The 23,459-nt window shown below is 40.1% G+C and overlaps 1 protein-coding gene across 1 annotated transcript; it reads right to left on the bottom strand.

Annotated features, from left to right (window-relative positions):
* Positions 1-379: 379 nt before the first annotated feature.
* On the bottom strand, positions 380-23,003 carry TBX1 (T-box transcription factor 1). The gene is made up of 7 exons (XM_083149421.1): positions 21,959-23,003; positions 17,658-17,759; positions 16,022-16,193; positions 15,173-15,328; positions 10,790-10,857; positions 10,022-10,119; positions 380-1,474 (listed from the first exon to the last, which is right to left on the bottom strand). Exons 1-7 carry the CDS (start codon positions 22,378-22,380, stop codon positions 1,089-1,091), a joined length of 1,404 nt encoding a protein of 467 aa, XP_083005547.1. The 5' UTR covers positions 22,381-23,003; the 3' UTR covers positions 380-1,088.
* Between the last annotated feature and the right edge of the window lie 456 nt (positions 23,004-23,459).

The raw sequence follows: 23,459 nt of genomic DNA, 5'->3' as shown, positions 1-23,459 counted from the left end.
TTTCCCATTTTTTGGGTGTCTGTTGACATAGGTCGACATGGACACCATATAAGTGTACTGCGTCACCTTGTGTGGCTCGCTGCACTCAGCGCACTATTATATTCTCCCTCTGTGTCCACTGGGATGGTAACGGTATGAACAGATCAACATTTTTCCATGTCGACCTTTGCTTAGGTCAAAGTGTTGACCATGTCAGCATAATGCATGTCAAGCTTTTTCATATGTCGACTTTTTGACTGTCGCCCAATAGCGGGCGACCTTTGGCTGTCAACGTAGACACTGTCGACCAATGACCGCATATCTAGTAATGCTACTACCTGTAAAGCAGTTTTATTCCAGCTGTTGGCGGTTTAGTGAAGGAACGTAGGCTACACGGACACACATTTGCATTATTGCAGTTTAATAGCACAGGATGTGCAGGTCATTTCACATATAGTGCAGCCAAACTTCACTCTCCAAAAATAGAAAATACTTCTCACTTTAATACCTCGGAGCTCTTCGGTCACCGAGCCCACTATGCTGTACATTTATTCTCAGAAAGTACAAGAAAACACACAACAACAAAAGCATATGGCTTCCTTTACGCAAGAATAGTGCATCTGACCCTGCAGAAGTCAATGCCCTTTCTGAATAGGCCGGCATTTCTCACTGGTCAAACAGTTATGATGGCTGATACGGACTTTTCTCCTCCAGCAACTTCAGTAAAATTGAACTTGTACATAATTCCTTTTATTATGTTCCTCCTAAGTCTCTGGGCCCCTCACCCTTCCCCCCAGCACAGCATCACTGCAAGTTAATGACACACGTCAAGTGGCCTTGTTGGCAGAGCCTGTCATTTCTGCTGACAAGTGTCATAACAGCCCCAGCAGGATTAGGGAGAAGATCCAGCTTGCTTGTTGGTTGCTGTCACAATCACAATGGAAACTGAAGATCTGCCCTAATGAGTTTAGGGAGAGGGCAACTTTAATTTCCGCAGTAATGTAATATCCAAAGCATACACTACTGAATAATTAAAATCATGCATAAAACATCCATTGTCTAATAACTTTAAATAGTTGTCCAATAAGATCTTTCTCTTCCAATAGACGTTATCTTGGACCATATTCATAACTGCTAGGTGCACCGGCTGTGGAGTACATGTTAGCTGCTGCTGGGTTCATATGGTGATGGTGGTAGCCATGTCCTCTGATGCTCGGCAAAGGGTAGGGGGTCGGTCTTGCTTTTGCTCCTAGATAATGATCGTAGCTTGTTGGGTACTTGTATGGGTGGTGATGAAGAGGTTCTGAACCCTGAGAATGGGGGTCCAGGCGCAGTTCATGTGGAGGGCTGGGTCTGCCAGTACTAAGGGGAACGAGTCCGCCAGGCACAGGAAGTGAAGGGCTGAGAACTCTGGACATGAGCTGTTGGTGGGCTGCGTCCCCGTGTAATGGAGTGCCACTGGTGTCCCTCTCATAATCTCTCCTGCTGTCTCCATCTACAAAATAAATAAATACATCATAATTAATATTAAATTGTGTTATCAAGGTATACATCTTTTTATTTTCTGTAGTGCTTCAAAACAGTAGGAATCTTACTGTGCCTCCTGGAAGAATCTGAAAAGTGATCTGTATGTGCCTGTAACCTACATATAGTAGAACATTTCTCTATATACAGTACATGTAAGAGCACTATGTGCATAGACATATACTACATTACTGATAACCAACTGAATTGATTGGACCTGTATGTTAACTTTCTTTTAAACATATAGAGGGGTATTCAATCCCCCGCAGCCATCTCCCGACGGGGAGATGGCTGAGGGGCCCTATTCAATGCTGTCTTCCCCGACAGCATTGAACAGGGTTTCTTGGCAGAATGAGTCCGACTGTGCCGAGAATCCCTGTAAAGTGACAAGCTCCCGGCTGCAGCTCGCCTCTTGCCGACCGCAGCTTACGGCCACGCCCCCTTCTCGTCCCGCTGCAGGCGGGACATTGAATCCCGCCTGCTTTTTCTCAGTCAAGCAGACCGAGAACGGGCCAGGGTCATGGCTGTCGGCCAGCTCGACAGCCATGGCCCATGATTGAATATATTTAGGGGTAAATATACTAAGATGGGAGTTCTATTGAAGATGGGATGTTTAACATAGCAACCAATCAGATTATATCTATTATCTTCTAGAATGTGCTAAATAAATAAGAATTATAGGGGGAAATTTACTGCACATGTGATGTTGCTATGGGCAACCAATCAGATCCTGTCTACTATCTTCTAGAGGTTGCTAAATAAATAAGAAGTAGATTCTGATTGGTTGCCCATAACAACATCCCATGTGAAGCAGAATACACATCTTACTAAATTTCCTCCATAAATTGATTGTTGCTATGAGCAATCCCCATCTTCAACAGAACCCCCATCTTAGTAAATGTACCCCATTGCTTTCATTAACATGATCTCAAACTGAAATTATATTCAGAAAAAGTTATTGAACAGCTAAAATGTAACCAAAATGTTGTTTATTAGGTATTTATTCAAAATGTATTATTATAGTCAGTGCTATTTTTCAGCAGGAACCAGCAGGAACTCAGTTCCTGAACCTCTAATTAAATATGACATCATCAGGAACTGGGTTCTGAACCTGTTCTGTGCCAAAATGTACTTCCCATAAGATATTTTTATTTTAAAGTCCCCTGTGAGTGCCTTTGTTTTTAAATACAATATATACATCTCTCTCTCTATTTTTTTAATCGATCCACCCTCAGACCCAGAGTTCCTGGACCTATTTTTCCAGAAAAATAGTACTGATTATAGTGAATTAGTAGAGAAAGTAGAAGATACCATAGAATTGCTATAAGTACTTATTGTGGTGTTTGCTTTTATTTTTCGGTAACATCTTATATGTATATAAAATTAACTCTTATTTTCTACTGTAATGATTCCTGGCAAAGACATATGTAATATAATAGGCCAGACTGTGCCAACTGGTGGAAAATTACATATTTTAGTAAATTGCCCCCCTTACCCTAACTGTGAACACATTAATTAAATGGCCTTATTTATTATTTATTTGCTTTGTTACCTGATAAATAATTGTTGAACTGATAGGTCTGATTTATCCAAGTTATTTATTATACTTTGCTTTCCTGGATACCGCTACAGAAAATAATCTGTATTGGTAAAGCATTTTCACCAGTGTATTATATTTTTTGCAAAAGATCTCACTTCCTAGATGGCAAGAGGAAGTTACTGCACACATGTGCACAGTCATTTCTACTGGAGTGTTATTCGAAGGATCCTCTATGGCAGTGGTTCCCAAACTCAGTCCTCAATTAGCACTAGCAGGTCACATTTTCCCTGGTAGGAGCACGGTGTATCACCAACTGTCACATTTTTAAATCCACAGGTAACATAGAAACATGAACAGCCAATCAGCTCATGTAATTTTTCCAAAACCAGCCTGTAACTTGACAATTACGAGCTGATTGGCTTCTGCATTATCATCAGACACTATCACTTCACCAGGCTTAATACATCCATCCCTCAGTTTGGGAACAACTGCACTATGGTGATACTGTAGCCTACAGGCTTCAGTAGCTAGTGCCATCTGAAGATTGTTTAGCTAATAGGGTCAAACTCCTGATATATAAGCTTTTTTTGAGCCAGACCACAGTTTCCTATTAAAAACAGGGGAACTGCATTCTGCAGCATTAGTTTACATGATGTATTAAACATCTTTGTTAAATAAGCCAATTACTTAAATAATTTGAAACCTGTCTGTCAGTTAAAAAAATGAGACAATACGTCAAGTGTATTTAAATTAGCTAACTGGATGGACCATTAAGTTGGTCCTCTCAAAGTTCTTATTTCTTACAGACAATGGGGCAGATGTATTAAGCCTGGCGAAGAGATAAAGTGGAGATAAAGTGGAGAAAAAGTGGAAGGAGATAACACACCAGCCAATCAGCAGTGTTTGAAATATGACAGTTGGGAGTTGATTGGCTGCTGCGTTATCTCCTTCCACTTTATCTCCAGTTTATCTCTGCGCCAGGCTTAATACATCTGCCCCCATGTTCCCTATTAGTAGTTAGTAGTACATACATGTTAGTTATCTTAAACCTGAAAAACTGGTCTGGGGCAAAGAACAGGAAAAGACAGAGCTCAAAGGAGGAATAGAAGAGAGAGAAAAATAGAGATCTATATGTGTTATTTTTGCTATTTTGTATTCAATGGGTCAGATGTTCTTTCACCCTGTTAGTAAAATAAACAGGGGGCTTTGCAGTTGTTCTAAGCAGAAGCTGCCAACAATGCTAGAAAATCTATCTGAAAAGTAAACTGTACTTCCAGCAGTTCAGGGAGGAGAAAAGCAACTAAACCGTTGTGTGGAAAACTCTCCAATCCATATCATTGTGCTTAATTGTAACCGGTGCCCTCCTGACAAGACATTCTTATAGGGATGAAATGTGACTGACAAGTATGTGCACGCATGAAATTTCTAAAAGTTGTGTAACCCTAAGCAAATACAGACTGCATTTATTTGACCAGACCCAAAGTGTGCTGTAGAGGATGGGCCCCTTGGTGTCTCTACAACTGTTTGCTCTGCATAATGGAAAATAAATACATGCAAGATGCAAGATGTACCAGTGTGTGACACATCTGAAATGTGGAGTGTAAATAGGACGGGAAATTCTCACAGTGCGTTTGTGGTAACACTCCCCAAATCTGCAGAATTTCTCCAACATGGGGAATACCCCCATAGGAGTTTAATGAGCGGTGACCTTGTGTTTGTACACTTCCATAGTAAACTAAATGACGGTGTTTGGTGTATTTATAATTTCCTCCCATAGGTGGTGTTCTCTCTAACATAGATTCATATGAAGAAAACCAAAAAGAAGTTCTAAATGGGGCATGCTGGAGTCTATTGTCCATGAACATATAAATCTTTATTGATTTATAATTAACATTGAATGTATGCCTGGATGTTCCTGTGGGAAAACAAAGTAAAAAGTGATTTTGTGATTAAAATTAAAAAACAACAAAATAGCCAGTGTTGTTCATTACTGTACAAAGATGAATCTACAACATTCATTTAGGTAGAAATCATAGGTATTCTTGGGATAATTTTTTTTAATAATCAGCAATTTCAGAAACTTTTATTTTGGGTTAATTTTGAAACAAACTCCATATTATTAAATCTTGAATTTAATAATAGGAGGATCATGCTTCTAGTCCAATCCTCCTATTACGCTGAATAATGCTCACACTCTTGCACCAGTATTACAGGTGGTTTGGTATACTAAGATTCTAGTGAGAGAGTATGTAATAATTCAGTGATAATGTGATTCTGTGCAAGTAATATACTGACAGCTTTTGTATGTAACACACAAATACTAGCTAGTTTTATTTTTACTCTGCAGTGTAATACAGGGATAAGACACAAATACCCCTCCCCCTCCCCAGTGCAACATGCACTTGCCAAGTTACAAAACTGCACCTCCAATTTGGATTTACACCTAAGGTTAAAGGAGACATCAGCATCCTTATACTGTGTATAACACTGTCTGAGTGCCTCCAAGCAACATGCACAAATAGTGACACATTACAAGAGATATGCTGTAGCCGTGGGTTCAGTATGATTTCCCAACATTTAACATACTGACGGTCAAAATACCGACAAGCATTGGCAGACAGTCAAAATACCAACAAGTTCAAAATGGCGACATTTATTATGCCAACATGGTCAAAATGCAGACAGTTAAAATGTCAACATTTAAAATATCAACATGTTAAAAAAGTCACCATGTTTTGATTTTTTGTGTGTCTATGTTGACATAGGTTGACATGGGCACCGTATCTGCACATGGCTCACTGCTCTCGCCATGCTCTGGGCACACAGCCTCGCTTTGCTCGGCATAATATAACTCTATGCCCACTAGGTTCGTGAAGTAAAGACAGTCGGTTTCCGATAAAAAAATCATGAAAAACTAATGTTGACTTTTTGACATGTCAACGTTTTAAACGTTGGCATTTTGACCATGTCGGCATAATGAATGACGGCCTTTTGAACGTGTCAGTATTTTGACACTGTCTGACAATTGTTATCGGTTTTCTGACCATCAGTATTTTGACTGTTCTTACATATCATGTTTGTTCTTTGTGTTCTGCAGTTTTATGCCACCTAAATATGCAAAATGTTGTCCCAAATTCCCTTTTGTCACTCTTCTATTGCCGATTGCTACTCTAATCGGATGCTTGTGCATTTATAGATAAAATCCTCTGGCTGGCTGTCAATTTGTTCCATGCTAGCACACTCTCTGTTATGTGCTTTCTAGTTGTTACAATGGCAATATCCAATGTACTGTATATTGTGTATAATATTATGTAACTTTAACATATTTTGTGTCTCTTTGGCTTTCACATTATTCTCAGCACATGAGGCACATTAAAGTAGTGGCATGTGATGTAGACGGTACATACTGTATTACACCATTTGTTTGTTTTGTAGTAATGAATTACCATGATGTAACTAGGTCAAACTAAGTAAAATATGCAACAGCACAATATCAAGCCTTGGGGAGAGAGAAATAGCCAGATTCAATTAGCGGTGGCTTTAATGCCTGGGGCTATTCATCTGCAAACCCATTTGTTCACACGGTAAGCTTGCAGCTTATACACATTTACACATACATTCTGGGATGTGTCCAGATCAATGGGGTAATGATTGCTGCCATAAGAGCAAAATGCCCTACTTACTTCTATTCACACTTTAGGGTACAAAAGAACAGCCTGCGGGTTTACTGAGGGCTGCAATTGAATAGTCCCAGGCAGTTAAGCCTGGTGCTTCAAGCCTGTGGTAAGCATTGCGGGTAATTGAATATAGCTCAAAGCGGACATATTGCATAAAGCAACCAATCATATTCTGCCATTTATCTAGCATAGTTTTTGACAGTCTGAATTGTTCTAGTCATGGCAAAATCTTTAGACACTTTGGGCATCTTTGCACTACATCTCCCCTTATAACTGGTGAGTACATTATAAGGGAAGAATGGAAAGTGAAACCAGTGAAATATAGTTTATAAGCATCTACGTGCCAATAAGCTATCATAAATAAAGTATAGCAAGTTTACCACCTGGAATATATTTCTAGTATACTTCCCAATAATGTCACCAAGTTCTGGAGTACCTGCGCTCTTTGTTCCCCTCCTTTTCTTCAAGGCTTACTTTGTTCTTCGCACCGCCTAACCTATCCCCCTGAGTGACTCTCTCATCTGTACCCCCGCCATACCTCACTATTCCTACCCCATCTCTCTCTTCATCCCATTCTTTATTGAATGGTTCTACTGTGGTCCTTTCCTCCCATTGGGGCAGATGTATTAAGCCTTAACAAGAGATAAATGCAAGGGTGATAAGGAGAGATAAACGTCCAGCAATCAGCTCCTTACTGACTTTTTTTCAAACACAACCTGTAACATGGCAGTTAGCAGCTGATTGGCTGGACGTTTATCTCTCCTTATCACCCTTGCGTTTATCTCTTGTTAAGGCTTAATACATCTGCCCAATTGCTCCTTAATTGTTACTTTATTAGGGCCTTTTGTATATGTTTTTCTCTGCCTTTTTGTGCAGCTGTATTTTTCTATTATTTTGTTTCCTTGTATGCAATTATATTTACCACCCTTCACCATTTATTCTTCCTGTATTTGCGTTTACCTTGTAACTGAGAGATCTAATAAAATAAATGTAAAAGTAAAATAATGTAATATTAATGACATATGGATACATGCTTTTTTTTTATTCCAAGACTGGATAGTATCCATCATAATTTGTGCTTTGAGGTTTATTGTTTATATTATATGCGTTTTGTCCTTGTCAAGGTAATAGCATGATTATTTGGTATTTTTTTTTCTTATAGTTTTTTATTGGATCTAAATAGTGACCTGCACATGATTCTCTTTGGCCCCTGTTAGTCAATATAGAATTACAACACAAAACTGCAGTGCCTACATAGAATTGTCACTGTATTGTTTGTTACTATTCCTATTGCGGGTAACAAATACATTTCTAATGTATCTTATTATATTTTATGTTATCTTATTGTCAAGGGCATAACTATGCAGAGAGGTGCAGGGAGTGCAGCTGCAGCAAAGAGTGCAGCAGCTGTAGAGAGGAGTAGGGAGTGCAGCTGCTGCAGAGAGGTGCAGGGAGAGCAGCTGCAGCAGAGAGGTGCAGCGAGTGCTGCTGCTACAGCAGAGAGGTGCAGGGAGTGCAGCTGCTGCAGAGAGGTGCAGAGAGTGCAGCTGCTACTGCAGCAAAGAGATGCAGGGAGTTCTGATGTGGCAAAGATTTGCAGGTAGTGCTGCTGCAGCAGCAGAGGTGCAGAAAGTGCTGCTGCAGCAGAAAAGTGCGGGGAGTGCTGCTGCAGCAGAGCTGAGAGGGGCCCACCGTCCCTGTCAATGTATTATGCGCTATATACATTTCTAAGTATTAAGTGGTGAATAGATGCCCTTACAAACCTTTGCTATGGATCCCACATGTTTCTATTTAAGAAACTGCTTAATATATCTTCTTATTTAATTCCCACTGTATGTCACTATTTTTTAATTAACATAATTCAGTACTGTACACCTTTCAATACAGGTTTTTGTTTTTTTAAACGGCAATCATTTACACTTCAAAATCAAACTGGTTTTGCAGTGTAAATGATTGCCGCTTTGGAAAAAAAATGAAGATTTATTACCAAATCTCTCACTTTCTGAATCTCTCATCCTATTAAATCCCCCCCCCCCCCCCCCCCAAATTCCTATACATTCCCATCTGCTACAATAAAAAAATCATCCCTGTTGTCTGAAAAGAGTATACCTTTAATTCAGTTTCCTATCTGCCGGTACACAGTTCTGTTGCTGTTTCATCTACTCTGACACAAGTATCTCTTGTGTAACCTATTCTCACTGATCACCTCTGTCAGTACCTCCTAGCCTTATATCTTTTTATTGCCGGAGGATTTGCTAACAATTTCCTAAAAGGATTCCAATTCTGTTCTCTCCTGGACTATACAGCAATGATTGATTGCTATTAATATTAATCTCTGAATTATGTGGTCTCTTGCAGCCTCTTCATTTTACTCCAGCATGCAATTGTACAGTAATAAAGGTTTCACCTTACAGGAACGTGTGAGGCATATGGCTTTATTTTGCACATAACATGTTTTCTACTTGAATTGGTTGCATGTGTGCAGGTTTGTGTCTGACAGGAAGCTGCCATTGTGTAAGCGGAGTGCTGACTTATCAGTGTCAAGTACACAATCACTGCAAAGATATGCAGCAATACCACATAAACTCTGCACTTCCACCCATTCCAAAACAGAACACTAGCTTGCTAGACTCTCTAAGGATTAGCCCAAATACAGGGGGTTATTCTGGTTCACCCGCAAAGGCACAATCACTCTCTAATGGACAAAACCATGCTGCACTGCAGGTGGGGCTGATGTAACATGTGCAGAGAGAGTTAGATTTGGGTGGGGTTTGTACTTCAAACTGATCTCTATATTGCAGTGTAAAAATAAAGCAGCCAGTATTTACTCTGCACATAAACAATAAAACACCCAAATCTAACTCTCTCTGCACATTTTACACCTGCCCCACCCGCAGTGCACATGGTTTTGTCCATTAGAGAGTGATTGTGTCTTTGCAAGTAAACCAGAATAACCCCCACTATGCAAAATATGCTACAAGCAGTTTCAGTATTAGTACTTAGAACATAATGCAATATAAAGAGCTGTTATATAATATTTTTGACCACCGATCGTTCTGTTTCTGTGTGATTTTTGTAAATTCTGACAAATATTATGACATCATTATTACCCCAATCTCAGCAGTAGATTTTTACAGAAAGGAGAAATGTGTTTTGAATTGTTCCTGTACATTGAGCTGTCTCTGAATATCTGTGTCTGGAGACATCTGTCTGTAGCCATCATTCTAGGCACCCCTGAATAGCAGCAGCAGCAAATAGCCAGCATATCGATAAGCATAGGGACTGTGAGTCATATACTGACCTTTTTCACTTCCATTCTGTGGAGGGGATGAAACTGGATTCCTGGACCTCGCAAAGGCACTCATGAGTGGGAGGGATCCGGGTCTGTGATTTCTGGGCCTGCAAGGTCATAGAAATATAATTCATTTCTGAGCTCTTCCCTGTAAGCCTAGTCATTGCCTATTTTTCATACATGTATATGCAGCATGATATTCTAGCAACATAGCAGCCATTAACCTAGTATAAGGGATTGTCACTTTTATTCCAACAGGAAACTCCCTATATAGGTTATTTGTTTTAAATATATTACAAGAGCAACATGTTTCCTCCCCCAATGTGGGGTAATGCTCCTATACTGATTTCCTGTGGCCTGCAGATAGTCCTAAAATACAGTACTGCACTTGCTGAAAGAAATGTTTTACTGTGTTAGCCCTTTGCCCTCAGTTCACTCTGGTATGAATCTTCTGTGTTGGTGAATTCTTAATATCCCTCTGCAAACATATTGCATTGAGGTGTGAGGCATGCAGGTACTTGCACTCACACTAAGACAATACACTGCATGTGGCTGTTCTGTAGAGATTTGTCATTGCGGCTAATAAAAGTACATGTGTAATGGTGAGTAGCCGGTTGCTTTTAATTAGACCATAATTCTTCTACGTGGTAATTTACATGGAAAAGCCACACCACAACTCTATTTAAATGCAAGGTGATCAGAACAAAAATAGAATTCAGTCTAGTAAAAGAGTGATTGAAACTTTAGTTTTATATAAGCCAACGCTCTGATACTCACCAATCCTCAGGGTCACAGTCCCGAAACCCTTTCGCAAAGGGGTTGCTGGCAATCTTCAGCTGTGTAATCTAGGACAGCAAAAAGCATGTTACTAACAATGGGTATTATTCACAATCCCAGGTGTGGCGCACAAGGCTGATTGCTTAAATAAGTCTACAGTATGTTGACATTCACTGTGTTGACCACTAATACTTGACAGTGACTATGTTGACACCTAAAAATGGTCGTCATACCCAAGATCGACACAAGCTTAAGGTCGGCATGAGTTTTTCATGCTTTTTTTTTAATGGTGTTTTTTTCATACTTTACTGTCCAAGTGGGCATAAATTGGTGGTATGCTCACCATGCGAGGGGAACGTGGTACATTTGTACAATGTCCATTTCGACATATGTTGACATACACATAAAAAAACATGAAAAACTTATGTCATCCTTATTCATGTCGACCTGCTGGCAATGTCAACCAAGGGTATGTCAGACATTCATAGCTGTCAACCTAGTCACTGCTGACTATTAGTCAACCCATTGCCTATTATCTATACTGTTATAATGAATTACACAAATACTATGTGTGAGCAATATGTGTCACAAAGGTGCTTTCCAAATGGGATTTCAGTATTAAAAAAGTCAACTTAAATATAATAGTCTCATTAGGTTACACTATAAATGCTTAGGGTTACTACATACAATACAGAGGCTTGGATCTTGCTCTGTGTATTGAATAGGTACATCTGACAATTTAGCTACCACCCACCTTTTTATACAAGACACCCCCCCCCCCAGGAATAGGGGTCATATCTGAGTCTAGACAATAGCCTACTCTTGGCATCGGATTTCAATTGCACCCCTTCATATTAGGTGTAGGGGCAGCTGTGCAGGTAATTACAGCAGGAAAATCTAGACACCATGCTCTATGCCAGGGCTGGGCAACACCGGCCCTCCAGATGTTGATGAACTACACATCCCAGCATGCCTTGCATCAGTTTCAGCCTGGCCACATAGCAAAACTAATGCAAAGCATCCTGGGATGTGTAGTTCATTAAGATCTGGAGGGCCGGTGTTGCCCAGCCCTGCTCTATGCACTGACAAATACAATCTACACATTAACATCCTACTGGGGGAACCATTGCCAGCTTGGCAGATACAGTAGGAGTATGTATTTATCCCTTTCTCTCATGTGTGATAAATGTTCTATCACACTGATCGCCCAACACGTTACAATGATTGACAGGATTTATTCACTATTCAACTTCATATAGACAATGTATAAACTGATCATTCTAGAGAACACTGTCCACCTGGTTCAGATCATCTATTATACATATGCAGACCTTATTGCTATGAGTTACAGCACTGGGGACAGACAGATACCAGTGGTAGCGATGCCGCAGCTCTCTGCAGTGCTGGACTTCGCCTATTCAATAATGTTCGACAGAAAGGGGAGAGAGGAACGCTCTGTAACCCAATGGCAACCTATAATGTAACCCGCAGAAACTAAAATACCAGTGACAACAAAAGCTGGAAACAAAGACATATATTTGTACAGCAGTCGGGAGCTTCTGTCTATCTGGCCAGAGTTATGACAACGCAGCTTCTGGTTATTTGTATATTTATTTTATTCATTACTTATTAATACCATTCTGGGATAATTATAGGGTTTTGAGCATATAATGTAATGCATAATTTAGGATACTCTTAGATTTTGTTTTTAAAGAAAGAAAAAACATAACTAAAGTTTTTGTATGATCTCCATAATACAACAGTTATTTCAGATTAGATATGGAAATTGAGTCCGCTCGGGTAGGACAGAGTGTGGTTTACAATACATAAGGCGCATGTGTATTCTGCATAAGGCGCATGTGTATGGGGTAACCCCCAAGCTTTGGGAACAATCCCCACTGCTCACATATCACAGGGGTTGATTGCATGCATTTATAGGTATACATCTAGCTGGTTGAATAATATACTTGTGTGCACAGAAATGAATACACATGGCGATGCCTAGGGAGGAATATATACAGAAGAAATAGATATGAGTAGAATGAGATGGATTTATTTATTTAGCATTACACGTTTGATAAGAACATGTATAAAGTGGAATGCCAATAAACGTTTTAATGCTAATGTTAGTTTAAGCAATGTACACATTGATGGGATGATGGAACGTCATGCAACAATGTAATCACACAAGGGCCAATGCGGGCTTTGATGTTAGAAACCAGTGCCCCGGTTTCATTTATAAGAGCTACAATATTTTCTCTGTGCTGTGCTAGAAAATGTATAGGATTAAATATACACAATAATCCGCAATAGCATAAAAGGTAAAGAAACATGCGGGGAACATATGGTTCTTCTGTATAGGGCTACAGCGCCCAAGCAGCGGTCCCAGCTTATTGGGGAGGATGGGAGGGGGTGCAGCATGCACTTGTAAGAAAATGCCACATTACATAGATGGGTCACCAGCAGAACAGCCAAGACAAATCTCTGGATAAATCATACGTGTGTATTTATGTAATGCATGTGGGACAAGGCAGGGCATTTTCTATATTTAAGTAAATCCGTGGATAAAGTATGTGATTGTGAGTTTCCGGAATGGGTTGAAAAACAATCTTTAAGCCCTTTCAGTGACAGTTTCAGACGTAGAGGTCAAACTGATAGAAACCAGGAGAGGGGCAGCGAGAGGGGGAGAGAGAGAGAGAGGGAGCAGCTGTCCCGGGTCATCAGGAAAATGCCAGGCTCACAAGAGCTTCTCCTAAATCTGAGACTTTCTGTGCGAGGCTTATGTGTGTGAGCTGCTAACACACATACACACACACACACACACACACACACACACACAGCTATGTGCTTGTCTCCTACATACAGTATATACAGCTAGGCATAATTCACTTTTACTTACAGATCCATGAGTATATATATATATATATATATATATATATATATATATATAGCCAACTTTTTTATACAATTTAGTATAGGCCAGTAGTCTTCATGTAGAACTATGAGTCTCAGCGTGCCCTGAAAGGGATCTCACAGGCATACTTAATTTAAATACGACAAATCTGTCTATCTATCTATCTATCTATCTATCTATCTATCTATCTATCTATCTATCTATCTATCTATACACATAAATTTGGCCTGATACTAATTTCTAGAAGCCCGTATTGTATTGTATTGTATGTATCCATTGTTTACATGACTATATTGGTGGAAATTGACCAGTGATGGTAACTTCCTTTGTAATTGGTTTGCACATCAGGATTGTCACATCTAGGTAAATAGAAAAGCAGATTTGTCCAAACACAATTTGATTGACATTGCACAGTGGGGAAGCAATATACAGGCAGAGTAGAGTGGGTCTAGCGTTTACATAGGTAATGGTATCCCTCTGGGTTCCAGGGCTGTTTTTTTTCCTAGTAACTGAAATTTGCAAATGTTTAGCTCCCGATGTCCATCACTTGCATAGCAGGGCCGAGCCGCCCTCTGCTCCCCACTTCCTGGCTGGCTGGGCAACTCATTTAACAGATGGAGAGAAGTCAACAATTTTGGGCCTGCTACTTCCATGCCTGTCCAGACACTACAATATATAGGAGCAAGTATCACTGCCTGCATTACACAGATGCTTATGACGAATGCCGATTCATCAATATATGTCCTGAGAATCACAGTTACCCAATCGGGTCGCCGTACAATTCTTTCCATGATACCAATGCGATGCCATTGAAAAATGCAGGTTTCCACCACAAATAATCTCCTATTAAAATAACACCCAGTTGCCTTTTTAGCAGAGCATAATCGTGCATTTTCGAGATATAGATAACAGTAATTAAAAAAAATAGGTCGACACTCATCATTTAAAAATATACTTAAAACGTAATTAATTCCTTATCGCAGTAATTTATCCACGCAGCAACTAGTATTTCTAGGAAATTCCAGTGCAATGCTTTTTCGCATCTCTGAAATGTCTGTACAAACATAATTACACCCCGTAAAACATTTCTATTTTCTGTAAAAGGAAAATTATTTCTAATGTCTATTTATTTTTATAACTAATCTCTGTCTCACTAGACTAGAATTCGGAATGCTTTCTGCCTTCTGCATCATCAAATCACTTTTTAAAATTAATTTTGCAATATTAAAAATGCTTACTGGTATCTAGAGAATGAAAAGCAGTAAAAGGAAATGTATATTTATTTGTTAAGGAACCAACTTTCCCTTCTTCTTGCTCCAGAACTGTGTTTTCCTAGAACTGACTGCTCTGCATTATTGTTAAGGTTTTTTTTTTCTTTCTTCCCTACTTTTTCCGGCCTATCATCCATCATTGGGAAAGGTCTGATGTATGATGCATTGGAAGAGGTAATAAACTCCAGAAATACTCACTCTGTGGTTCTGATAGGCAGTCACTGCGGTGAAGCGGGTTTCCTCAAACACAAACGTTTTAAAGTTTTCCTCTGCATATTTCTCGCTGTCTTTCCTAGGATCCACATACACCACATGGAAACGGGGCTGGTATCTGTGCATGGAGTTCAGGATGATCTGAGGACAGAATATGCCCCGGGTCATTTTTATTAATTTGTTAAAAACATAGAAAATACTAATTACAGTACGTCTGTGTGGAGAGAGAGAGAGAGAGAGAGAGAGAGAGAGAGAGAGAGAGAGATCTCTGTCTGTCCCTATCTATCTATCTATCTATCTATCTATCTATCTATCTATATATATATATATACATATATATATAGATATATATAGATATATATACATACATATATATATAAATAGCTATAGATAGATATAGACATGTATTATATTTATCTATCTAGTCCTTAATAAAATATTATAATATATAATGACAGGTCATGCATCATTTTTTTTCTTATAGTAAAATTATTCGCTCCTGCGATAAATTCCCACAATATAAAATTCGTACAGTAACGTGCATGTTCGTACAACATATAATAAAACGAATAAACCTCTATTGGGAAGTTGTCTGGCGATCCCTGACTGGTCATACTCATTAATAACATGCTGCAGTTTGTGTCTAGTCGTGTAACAATCATAATTTGGTTTCATATGTATTAACCTTGCAGCGATTTTCTGGGATTAAACGGCTAAACTATACACATATGGTTCTGTTTATCAATTCCCCAACCCCGTTTGTGATGGATGTGCAGATTAATATAGATATGAATGGAGGGGGCTCAGCCCTGCCTGGTGCCATCTCACACTCACATGACCATTGTCGTCCAGTAGGTTATTTGTCAGTTTCAATTTGTCAAAGGAGACGATTTGTTTCATCCACTGGGCGCCTTTAGCCGGTGAGTCCGGGTGATAGTGTACTCTCCCGGGGGTGGCCGGGTCAGCCTTCCCTGCCACGAGCCAGGAGGAGCTGTGAAACGCATACCTACAAGAATACAGGGGGAAAAGGCCCACTTTATTATTGTGCATCTGCCACCATAGACTGGTAGGGAAAAGAAGACTGTGTGTGTGTGTGTGTGTGTGTGTGTGTGTGTGTGTGTGTGTGTGTGTGTGTGTGTGTGTGTGTGTGTGTGTGTGTGTGTGTGTTTTCACACATCTGTAATAAATTGTATTCTGCAATATCCTGAACGATTCGATTTTATTTTATCTGACAAATTGTCTGGAGCCCTGAAAGCAATTAAACCATATACATATGTAGAGACATAACCAGCTACAATGAAACGCTTTGGTCTGCTGTATATATTATATGTATTTTCAATTAGAGACAGTAATGCGAGCTTGTCTATCAGCCAGCACAATAAATGTTTATAGAGACACGTTAGCCTGTTATAGAAACATTACACATTATGGATTATTTCCCATAGCAATACGTTCCAATAATGATGTCTTACTCGCAAGAATGAGAAAGATATCTGGTGAAGTCTACATGTTTATTTCATTATACGATCAGAGATTAATGTGACATCACCCTTGTCTTATCTGTAATGACATCACCAGCATCCCCCCACACACATACAAAGCTATACTTTCCCCTCCAAATATACTACATTCCAATTAAAGTCTAACAGATTTCGAAACACACACACACACACACACACACACACACACACACACACACACACATGTATAGATCGGAAATTGTCTAGAGGCATCTTGACAAGACATATGTGATCATGCCACTATGACCCCTTAGTTCATTCTCCATTAGTATCATATAGTAACTATTCAGCAACAGACCAACCATGTTCCCAATCCACTTTATTATTTGAATAAGATCTATTAGTACTGTAGTTAATATTGGCTACTTGCCCTTAATATACAAAGTACATTATATTCCCAAACTCAATACAGCAAGAAAACTCAATTTACTGGTAATATCAATAACAGTGGTTAACGACACACAAGCTTGTTTCTATGAATAATAACACCATGTGCAGCACTATGGTATGTGATAACAATATACGTGTAATTGTGAATGTATTTATGGAGGGAGACAAGTTACCAAGGGACCCCATGACGTCATCATATAATATATATTGCAAACTAATACAATCATTGCAGATTCAGAATGAATAGGGAACTCAGCTGTGATTTGTACACCTACAAGCACAAATACCATACATACTTACACCCATACATATAATATGCTGCCATTAGACTGGTATGTTGTATATATGTGTATCTGAGTAACTATATTACTACATCACTACAATATAAATGAACATGCTGCTAATTCATGTTGTAAGGTACAGAGATACAATGTATGAGGAATAAGCCGGATAGTATGATTGCTTGGGCACCAGCTATACGGATAGCAGCAATGGTCAGTGATGATGTGTTCTGAGTAATGACTGTAGCTTCCCTTTCACAACGCGTTTATCTTACTTACCGATAGCGTTTATCGTCCACCGGCACAAAGTCCATCAATAACATATAATCAGCCATAGGATCCATCCCAAATATCTTCACCTGAAAGGTGGGGAACATGCGCCTAGCAAAGGGAAGGAAGCAGCGCCGGTAAGTACAGAGGATAGGTACCAGGGACAGGGTGACAAGGGGGTCATTTATCATTGAGAACATTAGAAAAGTTTAAGATCATTTAAAACAAGCGACAAGTTTTATCGCACATCTCCGTTACTGACATCGCTTAGATTGATGACCCTTAAGAAAAGGTTTAATTGTAACTTGCACGAGTATTTGGTGTCTATTTCAAAGCTCCTGAAAAGTCGCTAACTCCAGGCTACATTGTATGTATGGACCCGATAGAAGCAATTTCCCTTATCTCTGGCACACTGTGTGTATTGTGCATTATGCCCTAGCAGCTCTTGTTCCCTGGATGCATTGAGTCATTTTCTATTTATTTGTAACATTATTACATAGACTTCAAATATTTCTATGTGCAGTGATATTCTCTCCTATTTACTAAGAAAGATCTGCTAGGCATCCAAGGGTTACAGAACAGCCTACTGTCGCCTTATTTGACGTGGTCGCATGAGCTCTGGTTGTAGAACATTATTTCTAGTTTATTGTCATATTATATAGAGAATCTGAAATGCTGACTTGTTCCTTCACAAAGTGAAAACACATCAGGAATGTGGCAATAGTTTTCCAGTCACTTTAATTTGCCAATCCCCCCATTCTGTGGAGTGATCTATAGGAGTGAGACTGCTGTTATGGATGGCTGATGTGTCAGGACAACAATACCCAGAGAGACAGGTAAAACACACAGACCTGCCGCACTGAGCACATATTTTCTGCTCTCTTCCACCTCTGAAAAGCGCCTTTAACTAATAGCCCTTAAACAGGTTCCAGTGGTCTGTGAGTGTAACTAGATGTCATCTCTGTAACATTCCTCACACTGGCCCGAGACAAAGGCACCAAGCCCTCGCCCAGGTCTCAGCCTGGGCTGCTGCTGCTGCATGGTAACTGGAGATGTCCATGTCCATGACCCAGTCCTCGCCTGAATTATTCAATGACTTTCTCAAATTGTTTTCCGTTTTATTTCCCCACAATGGAAAAGGATTTGATGGCAAATAATCCCTCCGCCTGCTTTGTATACACAGGGACAGCGAGAAGCCAATGACCCGCATTGTAAATGAAGTTCTGAAATATTACTCAGCAAGTTCCTATATTCTTACTATTGCTTATTATACCGCGTCTATTAGCTTTATGTGTGCTTATTCGCTTTGTGCATTTATATATATATATATATATATATATATATATCGTCTTTATCAACTATCTACCCGCATAAAATGATTATGATTACTAACTGCCTTTAGCACTGACTACAGAAGTTCATGTAAAGCATTGTTTTGTATTTAATAAACATAAGTGTCTGTGGGGTTATTTTTATAGGGGTGTTTTCCCAATATATTTTGCACAGTGATAGGTTTGTACATGTGGGGTGTTTACTGTGTTCTGTTTGTCTCAAGGAAAACGTGACGTGTGTGCTAGTGTGTTTATGTAGCTGAAGGTTAACATGGCTTTATCTGCCGAATTATATATTATGTGTTTTCTCTGCCGAATTATATATTGTGTGTTTTCTCTGCCGAATTATATATTATGTGTTTTCTTTGCCGAATTATATATTATGTGCTTTCTCTGCCGAATTATATAGTATTTTTTTTCTCTGCCGAATTATATAGTATTTGTGTTCTCTGCCGAATTATATAGTATTTGTGTTCTCTGCCGAATTATATAGTATTTGTGTTCTCTGCCGAATTATATAGTATGTGTTTTCTCTGCCGAATTATATACTATGTGTTTTCTCTGCCGAATTATATAGTTTTTTTGTTCTCTGCCGAATTATATAGTATTTGTGTTCTCTGCCGAATTATATATTATGTGTTTTCTCTGCCGAATTATATATTATGTGTTTTCTCTGCCGAATTATATAGTATTTTTGTTCTCTGCCGAATTATATAGTATTTGTGTTCTCTGCCGAATTATATATTATGTGTTTTCTCTGCCGAATTATATGTTATGTGTTTTCTCTACCGAATTATATAGTATTTTTGTCCTCTGTCGAATTATATAGTATTTGGGTTTCAGATTGTAACTTCAGTCAAGATGGTGACAACTGAATCTATAAAAACAGAGTACTGCCTGTTACAGATGGGCATCTAGCACATTACAGTGCTATAAATGTGCAAAGCTCTTACGGATTTAAAGAGAAATCGCCCCTTCAGTGTGATAATGATGCTATTTATTTGTTCTTTAGATTTATTTAAGTCGATTTACACACTAACACCAACGGTGTGAAGGCCCTAACACTTGCACTTAATGGTGTGGAACTGAGTGTATTACATTTTATGTGCGGATGGATGTGTGAATTTGGGGTATCCTGCTGTGCAGTCACTTAGATGCAATAAGAAGCTTTGGAGGAAAAGTAAATGTGAAGCGCTGTAGGGGTTAATCGGCTGTGCTATGAAATCTAAGCTTATTGTGTGAAATTAAGGGAGCATTTTTTTTCAACCCCCCGCCCCCCCATTTTCTGCAGTTTTTTTCCTGCATTCACTAAAAGCTCTTCCTATCTGCTCTGCCTAAAATGACCCATTCTGCTCAATCACCTGTTGTGAACTAATTGGATTCAGTAACTTGGAATAATATTTACCCTGAGCTTTGAGGGAGAATGGAGCAAACAGTGAGACCACAGAGCCCACAGCTCACATGCAGAGCAGTCTTGTGCGTGGGGGCAGTGACTTGACCTGGGAACCACTGTATTGGGCCAGGTGTTGAAAATCTATATTAATATCTCCCAGAACTAAATCCCTATAAACAACATAGTAAACTGTGCCTGCCTGGAGGCTTTCTACTATGCGCTGATTCCAGTAGTTACCAACTAAACAAATCACAGAGCTCCTTGTGTGGTGCTGGGTTTATAGATTAATACAGAAGGTTGACAAATCTACATATGAGTCTATTAACGTATTAGATGATCCAAAAGGTTTATAGGTAATAGTATTTCAAAAGAATGTATTTTAACTGATAAACAAAATGTGGATTTATGGTTATTAAACTTATCTGTATCAAATTGTACGTTGTAAGGCAATGGACTTATATAGTAGGCCAGAACTGTAGCGAAATAAAAAACTAAACTGAAGCGGAAATGTGGACGCTACAATATATTCCAAGCACAAATAAATATGCAGAAATATAAATAGGAAGTATATATATATATATATATATATATATATATATATATATATATATATATATATATATATATATATATAAAATATATATATATATGTATCATTTTGGTGTGCAGTGATTTTTCAGATTATATATATAGTTAGATAGAGCAATATAGTATAACCTTCATTTGTAGTAGCTTGATTATTATTTCCATAATAGCTGGTGACACCGTGTGAGGAGTATAATGAACACCTAGCAGGGATCTGCTAGCAGGGATCTGCTAGTATAATGAACACCTAGCAGGTATAAATCATTTATGGAAGAGATCCGCAGCACGTCCTGCTCATTGTGCTGAAAGCTCTCCTGACATGGGGATTCCCATCCTGTTTTTCCTCCAGATTACCCTGTCCTCTCTCACTTGTGCAGTCAGCACCCTGCAGCCTAGGCTTGCTTATGGCAGAAAGCTCCTCGTTTTTATAATAATCCCAGGGGTCTTTATGCTGGTGGGGTGGGCGGTGACGGAGGTTTATCAAGGAATTATTGAAATGAAAGCATAGGTGTTAGTACATATACCTTGCGGATCAACTTTTCACTTTATACACCTTCTGAAAAGCAATAAAGCCATAGTAAATGGTGCTTAGTGTGTCTTCCCCTGGTGCTTTTCTGTAATGTAATAAAGCCAGTCTAGCAGGTGGCTAATGTACTATTAGAAAACATTGCTGTAAATGATTTCAGCTTCCCTCCCCTGCTCGTGTGCGAATTATTGTAATTACAGCAGCAAATATTCTCTCTATGAAATCATCTTTCTATAATAGTCACATTTTCCAGAGCCAGCTCCCAGGACTGGGGACTGCTGCTGCTGCTGCTGCTGCCTGGTCACTGGATCACGGTGTCATCAGACACAACAGGTTGCATTGAGAACCCGGCAGCAGGGACTGGACCAGTGTGACATAAAGTAAAGAAAGATGGCGATATATCATTATTATGATCATAGACAGTAAAAGCACCGATATGACCATAGACAGTGAATGCACCGATGCCGCGTCTTACCTTCCAGCCTTGGTAACAATCATCTCCGTGCCCAGCTGGTTGAACTCATCCCACAGCGCCTTCATCTCCAGCTGCACGGTGATGTTGGCCACCTTTGGGTTCTTCTTCACCGGAGCCTTGTTGCTGCTGCTGTTGCTGCCGCTGCTCCCTGGAGTGGAAGAAGAGGAGCAGCTAGAAGACGAGGCTCCGCTCTCAGGCTCCGGGCAGGCATGGCTGGAGCCAGGGCCGAAGCTGTACGTGTGCTGCGCCGCAGAGCAGGGCTCATAGTGGGCTTCGTGCTGGCTGTACGGGTCGCCCGGTGAAGGAGAGAGGTGGTAGCCCCCAGATGCATTGAGGCTGCTTAAACTGTTGGCTGTGAAAGCTGCAACATCGCAAAAATGGGACAGCTGGGTGAGCCAAGGGCTGGAAATTGCTGAAATCATTCCAAAGAAATAAAGAGAACAAATAGAGTGAAACTAGTGAGACAGCAGATGTGGGCTCTCTGTTCCTCCTGGTGGGGGATCCAGCAGTGCCGAGGCTACCTGAGCCCAGGCTAGAACACCTCTGGCTGCACAGATTTGGGAGAGGAGGGATAGAGCTGCTGCTGCTGCTGGCGGCGTCTTCCTGGTGTCTGCTCAGGAACTTACACAGAGACAGAGGATCTCGCCTGGTCTGCGAGCAGCTACAGTCTTGGAGCTCTGTGCAATATGAAGTATGTGGGCAGCATTCCTAGATAGGGCTGGCTGGTACGTGCTGCCAGGAAATCTCCCTTCTGTCCCTGTTACATGCCTCTGGGCTTGGGGTCTGTGGCCCAATGCAGAGCAGCAGCAGCAGTTCCCTTCTGTGCGCTGTGCTGCAGCCCAAAGCCAGAGCTGTGCGTCCTATCCCCTGGCTGGCTGAGGAAGGCAGGGCCTCCCCTCCTGCTACAAAACCGGTTCCTATTTCTATTTAGATAAGCAGTCGGTGAGACCTGCAGCAGGTAATGCGCCTGTTCCTTGCCTGTGGGACCCTGATGGGATGATTGACACACAAGTGCCTCTTCTTAACAGAGCTTCCTCTTCATGACACCCACTTTTCAGTGCAGTTATATAAGGCGTCACCCTCGGTACACCCCCTCCTCTCCCACATCAGCCCTCCCCTTCCTATTGTTTGAACAATAGACATACACACTTGTGTAGACCTCCATCCACAACAAAACAAATAGGGCATTTCTCTTCAGCTAAAAGCAAACAGCTAGCACCAATGAGGGGCCCTATCCCTGGCTCTATGCCTCCCTTTATCTAGCTTGTAGGACAGGGATTGCTTTATGGACATGTCACTGAGATCACAAATAATGGAGCCTGTTCCTTCCTGGTGCTAATATCTATCTATAGCAAGCAGACTGAAAAAGGAGGTATCGTTCTATATAGACTGAGGTTATACATCATTTCTATCCTGCAATGTTCGGGGGGCACTGGCTATACATTAGCTGTGGTTACTGTATAGCGTCTCACAGTAGCTCCAAGACTTTGCTACATAACAA

The sequence above is a fragment of the Crinia signifera genome, chromosome 1, assembly GCF_055691185.1.
Source record: "Crinia signifera chromosome 1, ASM5569118v1, whole genome shotgun sequence".
NCBI lineage: Eukaryota > Metazoa > Chordata > Amphibia > Anura > Myobatrachidae > Crinia > Crinia signifera.
The sequence above is the reverse complement of the archived record's forward strand: the minus strand, read 5'-3'. Positions and strand labels throughout refer to the sequence as shown.